Source organism: Lithobates pipiens, unplaced genomic scaffold (assembly GCF_037356315.1).
Source record: "Lithobates pipiens isolate NorthernLeopardFrog02 unplaced genomic scaffold, aLitPip1_a1.2 Scaffold_19, whole genome shotgun sequence".
NCBI lineage: Eukaryota > Metazoa > Chordata > Amphibia > Anura > Ranidae > Lithobates > Lithobates pipiens.
Genome location: NW_027507764.1, coordinates 531,968,741 through 531,983,966, shown reverse-complemented (window position 1 = coordinate 531,983,966; position 15,226 = coordinate 531,968,741). Strand labels below are relative to the sequence as shown.

Genomic DNA, 15,226 nt, shown 5'->3' with positions numbered 1-15,226 from the left:
CCTATCCAGAGGTTGCCTTTGGGAAATGGACATGAGTGCTGCCAGCATTGCTGCAGAGGTTGAAAGGGTGGGGGGTGGGGGGGGGGGGTTCAACCTGTCGGTGCTCAGACCATACGCTGCGCACTGCATAAAATTGGTCTGCATGGCTGTCATCCCAGAAGGAAGTCTCTTCTAAAGATGATGCACAAGAGAGCCCGCAAACAGTTTGAAGAAAAGCAGATTGACCTAGATTACTGGAACCATGTCCTGTGGTCTGACGAGACCAAGATAAACTTATTTGATTCAAATGGTGTCAAGTGTGTGTGTGGCGGCAACCAGGTGAGGAGTAAAAAGACAAGTGTGTTTTGCCTACAGTCAAGCATGCTGGTGGGCGTGTCATGGCCTGGGGCTGCATGAGTGCTGCCGGCACTGGCAAGCTACAGTCCATTGAGGGAACCCTGAATGCCAACATATACTGTGACGTACTAAAGCAGAACATTATTCCCTCCCTTCGGAGACTGGGCTGCAGGGCAGTATTCCAACATTACGACCCCATACATACTCCAATATGACCACTGCCTAAAGAAGATGAGGGTAAAGGTTATGGACTGGCCAAGCATGTCTCCAGACCTAAACCCTATTGAGCATCTGTGGGGCATCCTCAAATGGAAGGTGGAGGAGCTCAAGGTCTCTAACATCCACCAGCTCTGTGATGTCATGGAGCAGTCAAAGTGGACTCCAGTGGCAACCTGTGAAGCTCTGGTGAACTCCATGCTCAAGGCGGTTAAAGCAGTGCTGAAAAATAGTGGCCACACAAAATATTGATATTTTTGGGCCCAATTTGGACATTTTCACTTAGGGGTGTAAAACTATTTCAGGGACTTGGGGAATAGATTGAGGAAAAGGACCTTTTCTTTGAAATGCTACCTGTACCGCGAGCCACACCAGGGAGGCAGCAGGAGCTTGGGGTACTAAACAAGTGGCTGAGGAACTGGTGCAGGAAAGAGGGATTTGGGTTCCTGGAGAACTGGGCAGATTTCTCAGTCTGTTACTGTCTCTTTTGTAAGGATGGGCTGCACCTTAATGGGGATGGTACAGCTCTATTGGGATGTAAGATGGCCACAAAGCTGGAGGGGCTTTTAAATGGGTGTTGGGAGGGGGAAGGGACCAGCGAAAGTGATGGCCGACAGGGAGCGGGTGATATAGTAAACAATAGTAATGGCAGCAAAAATACAACCATAACTAATCGCAGGATAAGTGAGTTGACAATTCAAAAACAAAGCCAGGAGAAACAAAGGGGAAAACATTAGGCACTTGTACAACAATAAGAGGAGTATACACAAATGCTGGGAGTCTAGATAACACAATAGTGTATCTGGAGCTGCTATTAAACGAGGAGGGTTTAGACTTTGTGGGAATAACTGAAACTTGGTTTGACAGCTCACACGATTGGCTGCCGAAAAGTATAGGGAAGGTAGAAAAAGGGTGTGTGTGTGTGTGTTGTTTTTTATGTCAAAAATGATATAAGGGTAGTAGAGAGGAGCGACATTGTGTATGGGACTAGGGGGGAGGTGGAATCAGTATGGGTAGAATTTCAAAGACTGGGTAAGTGGGAAATTTAATAGTGGGAGTATGCTATAGACCAGTGGTCATCAACCCTGTCCTCAGGGCCCACTAACAGGCCAGGTTTTATGTATTACCTTGGGGGAGATGCAGACTAGAATACTGCAATCACTGAGCAGCAAATGATATCACCTGTCATGTATTTCAGTTATCTTTCAAACCTGGCCTGTTAGTGGGCCCTGAGGACAGGGTTGATGACCACTGCTATAGACCACCAAACGTGGAGGAGGAATTACTATCTCGGTTAGAAATGTCAGGGAAACAGAAAATAATATATTCATAATGGGGGACTTCAATTATCCCGATATTGACTGAGCAGAGGGAACAGCTCACTCGCTAAAGGCCCGTCACTTCATGAATGTTTTACAGGACAACTTCATGTCCCAAATGGTGGATTCCCCAACTGGAAAAAATGCCCTGTTTAGCTCTATTAATTGTGAATGATCCAAGTATGCTCTCAGATGTGTAGATGCGTGATAACTTGGGATATAGCGATCATAAGATAATTGCTTTTACCATAAATCACAGGAAAAGGAGACATATGGGTAGTACAAAAAAACACTAAATTTCAAATGAGCCAATTTTTCTGAGCTACGGTCATTGCTACAATGACATTAATTGGGACCAAATTCTGCATTCATTGAACATGCAGAAATGGTAATGCTTTAGGGACATATTAAACAAAGGTATCGGGCATTCTATTGCGTAATAAATATAAAACGAAAATTAGACCTAGGTGGTTAAACTATGTGAGTAGCCTCCTCAAGGAAAAAAAAATATGGCCTTTAAAAAATGTGTGTATATGTATGTATTAGGGGTGCACCGAAATTTCGGCCGAAAATGCCCTTTTCGGCAATTTGCCGAAAGGAAAAAACGGCCGATAATTGGGCCGAAAATGGGGTGGGGCAGAGTGCCGCCTATCATGGGAGATCTGTAACGCAGGAGAGCCGCCTCTGCCGTCTAGCTCAGTAGAGCGCCGGGAACATCACAGCTTTAATTTCAATAGCTGTGTGTTCCCCCATCGCGTGCCGTCGCATGCAGCCCCTCCCCCTTGTCCGGGGGACTGTGATAGACAGATTACCGTTTCAGATTGGACGGGTGATCTGTCTATCACAGTTCCCCGGATAAGGGGGAGGGGCTGTATGCGACGGCGCGCGACGGGTGGAACACACGGCTATTGAAATTAAAGCTGTGATGTTCCCGGTGCTCTACTGAGCTAGACGGCGGAGGCGGCTCTCCTCTCTTCGCTGCATCACTGGCTGCACAGGGGACAACACACTTTTTTCATGTCGCCAGTCTCTGACCCTCTCTCCTGTACCATGCCGCCAGTCTCTGACCCTCTCTCCTGTACCATGCCGCCAGTCTCTGACCCTCTCTCCTGTACCATGCCGCCAGTCTCTGACCCTCTCTCCTGTACCATGCCGCTAGTCTCTGACCCTCTCTCCTGTACCATGCCGCCAGTCTCTGACCCTCTCTCCTGTACCATGCCGCCAGTCTCTGACCCTCTCTCCTGTACCATGCCGCCAGTCTCTGACCCTCTCTCCTGTACCATGCCGCCAGTCTCTGATATGTCAGTTAATTTAAGCATTGAACTCTTCCTAAGGGGGCACAGAGTAAGAACTAGGATTAAGTTCAGAGTGATTCCACAGATCCCAAGTCCTAGAGAACTGTGGCATAGTGTCATGGACTATTGTCGTAAGCCGCTCCATACGGCCAATGTATTCTAGATTCTGCAAAACTTGGGAGAGAGCAGGAGGAGTTTGGGAGAGCCATTGTACAGGGATGTCTCTTTTAGCTGCTATTAGAATAAAGGTGGCACGTTTCTGAGCATGTTTGGAGAGTCCAGGGATTGGCAGTCCTAATAAAAAATGCAGAGAGCCTAATGGAAGGGAAATCTCAAACAGATCCTGGATGAAGGTCTGTATTGTAAGCCACAATGGGCGGATCAGGGGGCAGTCCCAGAAAATGTGGAAATGAGAGCCTGTGTCTCCCTGGCATCTCCAACACACCTTACTGGTACTGGTCTTGGGGTCATATTTGTGCATAATTTCGGGCGTTTTATACCAAAAAAGTAATATCTTGTAGGCAGTTTCTTTCTGTTCCACGCAGCGTGATGACTTGGAGATGGCTGCCCATATTTTCTGCCACTGCGGTAGTACAGGATGTTTTAGCACTTGAGTCCACTTCCGCATGTAAGAATGGGAAGAGCCCGTAATGGGCACTGAGTCGTGGAGTGTTCTGTATATGTCACAGATTAAATGGGCCTGATATGGGCCTTGAGCACAGAAGTTCAAATGGGGTTGGTTTGTCAAGACTTAGACATTATTTTGCCTCTAAATCCCCCGCCCTGATTTGCAAATAGGAGTGGAAAAGCTGTTTGGGAATCTGGTGCTGCTTCTGTAACTCTGCGAACGATATAAGTTTTCTGGTAAGAGGGTTTACTATGTTGCGGAGTTGAATTATACCAGCCTGGGACCAGGGAAGCATTCTATCGTATGCCAGGCTGTCCGAGATATCTGGGTTAAACAGTATATTTATCAAAGGAGGGCATTGGGAGGCAAGAGAGAATAATCTCGAGCACTTCCTCCAGATATCCAAGGAGAACAGCATCGGGGCTGGACATATGCTGTGAAGTGGACCCATGGCGGTTTTAAGGTCTGGCCAAATCATGGCACAAATATATGCAGGTCTAGTGATGCTCATCTCAATTTCTGCCCACACAGTAGGGGCTTTCCTGGACGACCAGGTAATAATTGGTTTGCGGTGTGTAGCGTAATAATATTCAGATCTGGAGCTCCCAGACCCCACGCCATCTCAGAGCCAGCATCACCGAACCTGCAACCCTATGGGCCCGATAGTGCCATATAAAAATGAGAAAAATCCTCTGAACAACCTTCAGTTGGGACGGGAATCGGGAGAGGTGTCAAAAGGGTAAAGGAGTCTAGGCATTACAGACATCTTCAGGACATTGATACTAGGGCTGAAACAATCGATATTCTCGATAATAATCGATAATGAAAATCGTTGTCAACAATTTTCATTATCGATTAGTTGGTCTGCACCATGTGATCTGCGGAGCGGGCCGCGGCCTTAGGAAAGGCCACGGCTTCGGCCTAGCTCCGGAGCTGGCGGCCATCTTGGTACACCCGGCGACGGCGAGCTGCGCGCTGACGTCACCCCCAGCGCGGCGTTCAGCCTGTGTCAGCCCAAGTGAAGGAATTCTGGAGGGGTCACGCTGGATGCCTTGCCTGCCCTCATTCAAAACTTATTTTATGCAGGTACCATTACGTTAATTATTACCTAATCTAACCTAATAACTAACTACTATCTATTAGATAGGATATGATAATAACTAACTACTATCTAAGCCTTTCCACCTGCTCAGCACAGCCACAGTTGATTTAAATAAAAGGTACAACACTGTCTCTCCCCCCAATAAAATGCAGCTTATTACAAGCATAAAAACATAGCATATCACTGACTATTTGCGCCAGTAGGCATCCCGGGACTCCTCACGGCGGTCTGGAGGAACTTTGATCGGCTGTGAGCTTGGCGCAAATAATCAGTGATATGCTGACTGTTTTTATGCTTGTAATAAGCTGCATTTTATTGGGGGGAGATTGTTTATTTAAATAAAATGTATAACACTATCCCCGCCCCCCACAGCCACATTGTTTATTTAAATAAAATGTATAACACTATGTGGCTGTGGGGGGCGGGGATAGTGTTATTTTTTTTGCTGATCCGAAAATTGATCTGATCCAAGGAACGATCCGATCCGTGAGTTTTTTGATCCGTTGCACCCCTAGTCTGCACCTTCCCCCCTTGCCGGTCCGTTAGAATCCTGTTTATCCTCCCGTGTCCTACGCATGCACCACGTCCATGACCACGCAGCTACGCCTGCTTGCATTCTCCACCCAGCTGACGTCCCGCCAGCAACGCTCCTGCGCTGCTTTCGGCTCCTCCTCCCCCCCTCTACCCAGCAGCCTTCCGATAGACCCACCGCAGAGCGCAGGAGCGTTAAGCCCTCGCCAGGGCCGCTTTTCAGCGCTGCTGTCATTGGAGGTTGTGCTCTGCACATGCGTGCATCCATCTCCCGGCTTCGGGGTGCCCTTCGCTCCATTTTGAGGAGTCAGCCGAGTCACGTGTGGCGGGTCCGGACTGAGACTCTGCCCCACACCACCCCGGCGCACCGAGGAGGAGCCGCTGTCACCATGAAGGGGTGAGAAAACCCCAGACACCGGAGGGGGGGGGGGGAGAGAGAGACCACTGATAGGAGGTGGGGCATTGACACCATGTGAGAGGGGAGGAATGTGCCATCTATACTGGGGACACACGTGTGTATATGTGTGTGTATGTATGTATATATATATATATATATATATATATATATATATATATATATATATATATATATATATATATATATATATATATATATATATATATATATATATATATATATATATATATATAAAAAAATCGGCCGATTAATCGATTATGAAAATAATCGTTAGTTGCAGCCCTAATTGATACGGCCCAGAAGCGAGAGGGGAAGTGAATCCTATTGCTTCAAAAGTATCGATTTCGCGAAAGAGTGGGGGGTAGTTAGCTTGTTATAGGGTCGAATAAGGAGTTATATTAATCCCCAGGTACTTAATGTGAGATGTGGGGTTTAGTCAATGTCAGGAGGATGTTGTCTGCAAACAGGGACATTTTATATTCTCTGTGACGTAAACGCACTCCTCCAATGTCTGGGTGCGTGCAAATGGCCTTCGGCAGGGGTTCTAGGCAGAGAATAAAAAGGGGCTATAGGGGGCAGCCTTGTCTGGTGCCATTGCTCGGGGGGAAGGAGGATGATAAATGAGACGTCAATTTAACCTGGGAAGAGGGGCAGGGTAGAGGGCCTCAAGGACTGCCGCAAAAGGACCGGTAAAACCATATTTAGAAAGAGTGGTGAACATATGGCCAGCTGAGCCGGTCAAAGGCCTTTTGTGCATCAAGACTTGAAATTAGAGCTGGGCGAGAGGTTTTGTGTAATAGATCAATAAGGTCTATAGTGTGCCTTGCATTGTCTCCTGCATGTCGGGTTTGTACAAAACCCACCTGGTCTCTATGGATGAGTGTAGGAAGTATATGAGTCAGCCTGTTAGCCAAGATCTTCGTAAATATCTTAACGCTATGGGTTTGTAGTTGTTTGGTAGGGAGGGGTCCTTACCAGGTTTTGGAATGACCGAGATGTGGGCATGAAGGAATTGGGAGTGTGGAATTGAACCTCGAAGTAGAGAAGTATAGAGTGAAATCATGTGGGGACTTAGGACAGGTAGGAATGTATTGTAATAAGAATAAGGTAGCCCGTCTGGGCCCGGAGCTTTTTGGTTGGGTAGCTGTGTAATTACCTCTTCAAGTTCATCGGGCGAGATAGTCGAATTCAAGGCTGCAAGATGATCGGGAGCTTAGGCAATCTTAAGTGTTTAAAAGAGATCAAATTTCTCTTATGTAAAGTCAGTTTGGGTCTGTCTGTAAGCAGTTATATAAGTTATCATGGAAATCTCCAAAGATCCGTGACGTAGTCAAGGGGCAAAATGTAGGCGATCCGTCGGGATGTCATAGAAAGTCAGGAGAGAGTTGGAAGGGGCGCTGTTGCAACCTGTTTACTAGTAGCTTGTGGGGTTTATTAGAGAATTAGAGAATTCCAATTATCTAACAAGCGTCTAGATCTAATCGGCTTACAGAACGATGTGGATAGGCGAGTGGCTCTGGGGGGTGAGGCTGAGGGAAATGGAGTGTGCCTATCTCTGTCCGACAACAGCGTCCTATTAAAGTTCCCTCCTAAGACCATAAAGGGTTGGGCAAATCGGTCCACTGTGTCAAAGACAGAGGACAAGAAGCTGAGCTGACATGAGTTAGGAGCATAGATGTTAACTATGGTGAGGGATTGATAGAGATGGGAACAATTTAGGATGATAAACCTACCGTGGGGGGTCTAAGTGGGACGATTTAACTCTTAACGGGCAATGCCGATTAATCAGTATAGCTACACCCGCCTTGCCCGAAGGGTCAGATGCCAGATAGGTCGGGAAATGTTTGCTAGCAAACTTGTGAGAGCCCCCAGCAGGGGAATGGGTCTCTTGGACCAGTATCACGTCCGCTTTGGAAGCTTTAAACTCCTTGAAAGCCAACCATCTTTTTTGAATGGAGTTTAAACCTTTAAGGTTATAGATTAGAAATGTTAGCGCCATAGCTAAATTTAGTTAAATCAAGTTAATCAGGGACCAGAGCATGACAAAAATCTTATATGTAACAAGGAAGAACTATCGGAGAACCCAAAACAAATATATATTACATAACAGAGCAATATTCATGACACAGCAGTGCGACTGTTTAGGAGACTTTGTACCATAATTAACCAGAACCAGTGGAAAATAAGGAAAAACCTAAGATCCCACAAAAAGGGGAAGAAATGTACAATAAAAAGGGGAAAATCGGGGACAAAATAAGGGGTCGAAAGTTAACGACCAACAAATAGAAACCTGGATGGCTAGGCGCCACCAGGAAGCCCAGGTCTAGGCCATGGGTCTGGAGTGGAGACATATACATCTCCAAAAAAAAAAAAAAAAAAAGAGAGAGACCGGGACCAGGGGATCCCCGGCCTCTCTCCGAGAAAAGAGACAAGTTGCCCTCGGTTGTGAGGAAACAAAAAATATATAGAATAATTTCTACTAGGCAAAAGCGTCACAACCTGTTGAGGAAGGGAAAAAGAAACTTGGTTAAACCCAAGGCAGCGTATGGTAAATTCGGCCGCCTACCCCCCTGGGCCAGGTGGCAAATAAACCCACTAAAGGATGTTGACTACCCATAACAACAATCGGGAGTCAAGGTAAATAAGCCATCCAGAATGAATCAGGAGACAGTTCAGGTCGGGAATTTGGAGGCATGACGTTTCTGGGGTCTAAAATTGGATTTGGACATTTTCTGCCTCACTGGGGTCCAAATGCGACTTGGGGCCAGTGGAGGCTTGGGTGTAGCTGGGAGAGGTGGAAGCCCCAAGTTGCGCAGGAAGGTGTCACTTTCTTGCAGATCATGTAGGGAGTATTGGATTCCTTCCTTAGAAGCAGATAGGCGAAAAGGGAAGCCCCACCTATAAGCCACCTTGTGAGACTGTAGATGCAAAGTTAATGGACGGAGGGTCCTCCTCCTAGCCAGGGAGATGGGCGAGAGATCGCTGAAGATTTGGAGCTTGGAGCCTTTAAATTCAACTCTGGACTGATTGCGAGACGCCAGAGTCGGGCTTCCTTGCTGTCATAGTAATGAAAACTAACAATCACATCTCTCGGATTAGCCCCCGGGGGATGTTTTGGAGCAAGCGATCGGTGCCCTGTCCAGGCGCCAGTCTGTCTGGGATGTTTGGGGCTATGAGATTGAAAAATGCTCAGAAGGTAGATACGCAAATCTTTGTCTTCTACAGTCTCGGGAATGCCTCTGAATCTCAGGTTCTGTCTACGTTCTCTGTTCTCCAAATCTTTCTGCTGGGCTTGTAATTGAGTCACGGTATTTTTAATGGCGGCATTGTCTTCCTCAAGAACTTGGACATATTGCACCATTTCATTGAATTTATATTCCAGCGAGTCAGTGCGTTCTCCTAGCTGGTCGCTCTCCCCTCTCAATTCTTTAGCCACTTTTCCTACTTCCTGTGCAATGGTGTGAGTGATTGCTTGTAGTAGGGAGTGTAGTTTAGTGTCCAGTAACTCTGCGATCAAGGGGGGGAGGGTAGCTGGAAGCGCGGAAGTATCATTAAAGAGCAAGTTGGTGCATAAGTCAGATTGCTCCGGCGTGATCTGTGAACCTTTGGGGGCCCCCAAGGCTGTTTCAGAAGGTCTGCTCAAGTAGCGATCCATCGTTAAGGAGGGCTGTGGTTTAATAGAGGAGGAATAAGTAGGTCGTTGATCCCCCAATTTTGCCCATGGGGTGTGTGGCTGGCCGAAATTTGATATAGAAAAGACACCCGTGTATGTAGAAGCTCACATGGGAGGAAGGTGGGGATCACGGAGAGATGACGGGGGATCCAGGCCCCAGTTTCATTTGTCCGTCACGTCTATAGGTTTTATATGTTTTGGGTGTACAAATCCTGACGGGGTGTAAGATGCACTCAAAACTGTAAAGGGGAGGAGAAGAGGAAGTCTCACAGAGAGATAGCGCCCTTAGTAGTCAGAGGGCGTGGCAATAATGGCCAGATTCCAGGGGCATAGAACACTGCAGATGGCCAACAAGAGCAGAGTCACTAGCAGCAAGATGGGGCACAGAAACAAAGGTAGCTGAAGCAGGCTTATAGGGGAGGGGGGGTTCCGTTCAGGCCTAAATCAAGCAGACCTGAGGTGTAGCAAGATGGCTGCCATTCTTTTCACCTGGGCTTCGTTTTCTGGAACTGCAGCTCCCGGAAGGTTAGCGCTCGGAGCCCCTCGGTCAGGGGACCCTTCAGGTGGTCCTCAGAGGCAGTGGGGGCTTTGTAGAGCGTCCCAGGCTGGCGGCGTGCCTCCCGGCCCAGTAGGCTGCAAGATGGTGGCGCCGTGTCTGGCGTTGCAGCGGGCCGGGAATCGGTGTCCGGGGGACAAAATATAGGCACTGGACTGTGCCCCGTACACCCGGGATCTCAGATGGGCGGCAGGGAGCCTCTGGAGCTCGCTGAACGCGGATGGCCACGGATTAAAAAAAAGGCCTCAGAGGAGCTCCTCAGATGTGCGTCTGTCGTCCACTTCCGGTCACACCCCTTTTTATATTATATTTTGGACCCTAGAGAATAAAGTGGTGGTTGTTGCAATATGTTATGTCACACTGTATTTGCACAGCGGTCTTTCAAATGCAATTTTTTTTTTTTTTTTTAATTAACCAGTAAAGTTGGCTCATAATAATAATAATAATATTATTTATTTTTTATAATGTGAAAGATTTTACGTCGGGAGAATTGAGAGAATCGTGATCTTCTTTTTATTCTAAGAAAAAATAATTATTTATGTGAATATCTTTGCATGAGTGATACTGATGTGTTTTTTTTTTTTCCTCAGTTTTCCTTCTACATTTTGATACCATTTAAACCTTTTTTTTTTTTTTTTTTTTTTTTTTTTTTTATTCTAGTGTGTCATAAATCTTGTGTAAAAAAATAAAAAATAAATAAAAAATCTTATTCCGTGTGTTTGTGTCTTGCAGCTGTGCTTCTAAATGATATAAGGTACACAACTGAAACAAGATGGATCCCTTAAGAGCTCAGCAACTAGCAGCAGAACTTGAAGTGGAGATGATGGCAGATATGTATAACCGGTGAGAAAAAAAAAAAAATTCTACCTAATTTTAAAGTTGATCTATAGTCCCAGCATACTTTCATTGTTAACCTCTTCCCTCCTACGCTATAGCCAAAAGACTGCTACAGCACGAGCTTCCATGGATGCCCTGCTAGAATCCCTCCTCCAGCATACCCCCTGGTGCACGCGTTCGGCATGGTCTGTGACCACTGTGTCCTTTGGACACAGTGATCAGCTGTATCCAATCATAGCTGGTCACAGGTAAACAGACTTTCTTTTTTATTAGCAAACCTTTCCATCCATGCTGTGTCAGTGTGAGGAAATTAGAGCTGTTAACCACTTGAGATCCGCGCTATAGTCAAATGACAGCTACAGCGCGGATCTCAATTTCCGGGACTACGTCTATTGACGTCGTCCCCTTTAAGAGCTCCCGGGAGCGCGCATCGGGGAAAATCTGTGTTGGCCGTGTCCCCTGGACACAGCCAATCACAGATCGCTGTAAACGGCCAATCACAGCGGCCGTTTACAGCGCGATCGCCACCTCCAATGGGTGATGATCTCAAATGTAAACAAATGAGATCATCACCCATTGCCGAACGTGTCTCCTCACACAGCGATGGCGTGTGAGGAGACCGAAGGAGATAGTGAGTGTTTTCCAGCAATCTAAAAGTGCCAGTATAAACCCTGCCAGTGCCCAGATCTACCCCACCTGTGCACCGCCTGTGCACAACCAGTGCCCGCCAGTGCCCATCTGTGCCGCCTCAGCAGTGCCCATCTGTGCCGCCTCAGCAGTGCCCATCTGTGCCGCCTCAGCAGTGCCCATCTGTGCCCATCTGCTGCCTTATCAGTGCACATCCGTGCAATAAATCAGTGCCCGTCTGTGCCGGCCTCAGCAGTGCCCGTCTGTGCCGGCCTCAGCAGTGCCCGTCTGTGCCGGCCTCAGCAGTGCCCGTCTGTGCCGGCCTCAGCAGTGCCCGTCTGTGCCGGCCTCAGCAGTGCCCGTCTGTGCCGGCCTCAGCAGTGCCCGTCTGTGCCGGCCCCAGTAGCGCCCGTCTGTGCCACCTCAAAAGCGCCCGTCTGTGCCACCTCAAAAGCGCCCGTCTGTGCCACCTCAAAAGCGCCCGTCTGTGCCACCTCAAAAGCGCCCGTCTGTGCCACCTCAAAAGCGCCCGTCTGTGCCACCTCAAAAGCGCCCGTCTGTGTCACCTCAAAAGCGCCCATCTGTGCCACCTCCAAAAGCGCCCATCTGTGCTATCATGGTCTTTTCCGCTGAGGAGGCGTACCAAATTATTTCCGCGGCCGACGAGAGCAACGGGGAGCTCTCCTCTTCAGATTCCTTTTCGGATTCTGAAGCCGACGTAAATTATGAGCCAGTCCTCAGCAGTGAAACACTGACTGATGAATCCGAGGAGGAAGATATCCGGCCCATCAAGCGAAGGCGTTCTAGTGAGGCAGTGCCGTCCACCAGCACCACAATGCCGTCCACCAGCACCGCAGTGCCCCAGCAAGAAAGGCCAAGTACCAGTGGGGTGTCATCTCAGCCCCAAAGGGTTAGGAGCCATGCTGGCCTTCCCTATGCCCTTCAGAACCCCTTGTGGCTTCCTCCTAATTCAGGAGAGGCCAATGTTCCCCCCTTTTACCGCCCAGCCAGGAGTCCAGGTGGACACGGAGAATTTTAGCCCTATATATTTTTTTAATTTAATTTTTACGGAGGACATGTTGGCGTCAATTGTGGCCCAGTGCAACCTGTATGCACAACAATTTATTTTTCAAAATCCGACCTCCTATTATGCCCGTCCCTACAAATGGAGAGACCTAACGGTGGAGGAGTTCAAGCTTTTTTTAGGCCTCACGTTTAATATGGGACTCAACAAAAAAAATCAATTACGTACCTACTGGTCAACCCACCCCCTCCACCACTCACCGCTCTTCCCCGCGGTAATGCCCAGAACCAGATATCAGATGATCCTGAGGTTCTTACATTTCAGTGACAATTCCCAGTGCCTTCCACGAAATGATCCAAATTATGACCGCCTTTACAAAATTCGACCAATACTAAATTATTTTTCAGAAATATTCCCCAAATTGTTTACCCCGGACCAACACATGTGTGGATGAGTCGCTTATTAAATTTAGTGGCAGGCTTAGAATGAAGCAATTTATGCCCAGCAAAAGGGTCTACAAATTATGTGACCGAGCCACAGGGTACACATATTCCTTCAAGGTGTACGAAGGGAAGGACACCCAGCTACAGCCCCTAATTGTCCGGATTACTTGGGATCCAGCGGAAAAATTGTTTGGGACCTCATATACCCCCTACTGGATAAAGGCTACCACCTCTATGTAGATAACTTCTACACATCTCTGCCCCTGTTCCACAACCTTCACCGGAAGAAGACGCCAGCATGTGGCACTGTAAAAAAGAATCGGAAGGGCTTTCCTCAAAGTCTGGTGAACAAGAAGCTGCGGAAAGGAGAAACCGCAAGTCTAAGAAACAAGGAAGTTCTGGCAGTGAAGTGGAGGGTCAGAAGGGATGTATACATGTTATCTTCTATCCACAACGATACCTTCATGGAAATCCCCAGAAGGAATGGCCCCGTAAAGAAACCCAAATGCGTTTCCGAATATAATTTGTTCATGGGAGCAGTCGACTTCAACGACCAAATGATGGAACCATATCTGGTCACAAGACGGACATACCATTGGTACAAAAAAGTAGCAATTTATTTTTTTCAATTGGCCATTTATAATTCATATGTCATTTACCGCAACGCCACCCAAAACCCCAAACGTTTCTTTGGCTACCAGGAGGAAGTTTTCACAGCCCTTATTTTCCCAAACGGCCCACCAGAAAATATCAGATCAGACGTTGTTAGTCGACTCTCCGATCGCCACTTTCCGGATAAAATCCCCCCCACACCAACAGGCAAAAGACGCCAAAAAAGATGTAAGGTGTATACCAGAGCAAGAGTCAGAAGAGACACATCTTATTATTGTGCACATTGTCCTTCCCAACCAGGCCTCTGTATAGGCGACTGTTTTCGGCGTTACCATACTTCAATAAATTTTTAGTGAAGTATGGTAAACATAATCCTCAGTTCCTGCCTTCATACACCTTCACACCCCTTATGCCACTGCCTGCTCTGTAACTGACCCTGGCTTGTTATTTGACCACTCTTATGCCTGCCGATTCTGTACATACTGCTGCCTGATCTGGAACTGACCCTGGACTGTTATTCGACCATGCTTCTGCCTAACGATTCTGTACATATCTCTGCCTGATCTGGAACTGACCTTGGACTGTTTGACCACAATATTTGCCTGCCTCTTGGACTGATCTTGTATTCTGCAACTGGACTAGTGGGATTCAACACGGGGTCTCACATATGTGAGGGGCTCCAGTATAGTTTTTCTGGAAGAAGAAAACAATTTTCTTTGTTTTCTTATTCCTAGATTAGGGTCTGGAGACTCAGAGGCTTCAAAGAGATTTGGGAGGGAGAAGCCTCTACCCCTATCCCCATTCTGTCCTGAACGAGGCTCTACTTCTGTCTGCTGCCTGTAGGACTTACTGCCGTCATGCCGCACTGACCACACCACAAGGACCTGCCTACTACCAGGACCAATATTTTTGGCACTGCTGACATCTCTGCACTGACCCTGGACTGTAATATGGACAGTATCCCTGCCTGCTGCCTGAAAAACTGTGTTCGCTGTTGCTGACCAAGTCCCTGCCTGCTGCCTGGACCACTGATATCCTCCTGTGGACAACTGCGCTTCTAAAACCACAGGTAATCTTTTCTTTACCCTTTGCTCAGCATAATGTATTTGGGGGTGTAATTCTTGGTATGTGCAGGCTATGTGTCCCTGGAACGCCGACGGTGTTTCTTGCATGTTGCGCCTCTGTATGTGGCCAGGCTGTGTAAACGTCTCACACATGTGGTATCGTTATACTCAGGAGGAGTAGTAGAATGTATTTTGGGGTGTTATTTTTGCTATGTAAATGCTATGTGTTGGAAATATCTTATAAACGGACAACTTTGTGTAAAAAAAAAAAAAATGCGTTTTCATTTTTTTTTTTCCACATTTTCCAAAAACTTCTGGAAAAAAATGAACCATTGAAAAGACTCGTTATGCCTCATAGATTATACGTTGGGGTGTTGGCTTTCCAAAATGGGGTCATTTTCTGGACGTTTCCATTGCCCTGGTGTTCCAGGGCCTTCAAAACTGTAATAGGTGGTTGAGAAATGAAATGTGTAATTTATGCTCCTAGAATGCCTGAAGGTGCTACTTCAAAATTAGGCCTCTGTATGTGGTCAGGCTGTGCGAAA

At 47.2% G+C, this 15,226-nt stretch overlaps 1 protein-coding gene across 1 annotated transcript in view; it reads left to right on the top strand.

Moving 5' to 3' along the window:
* Window positions 1-15,226, top strand: part of TIMM10 (translocase of inner mitochondrial membrane 10) — a 140,705-nt gene that overhangs the window by 54,958 nt on the left and 70,521 nt on the right. The window contains exon 2 of the mRNA XM_077493206.1: window positions 10,807-10,917. Coding sequence (XP_077349332.1) covers window positions 10,847-10,917 — 71 coding nt within the window. The 5' untranslated portion in view covers window positions 10,807-10,846. The remainder of the gene's footprint in view (window positions 1-10,806; window positions 10,918-15,226) is intronic.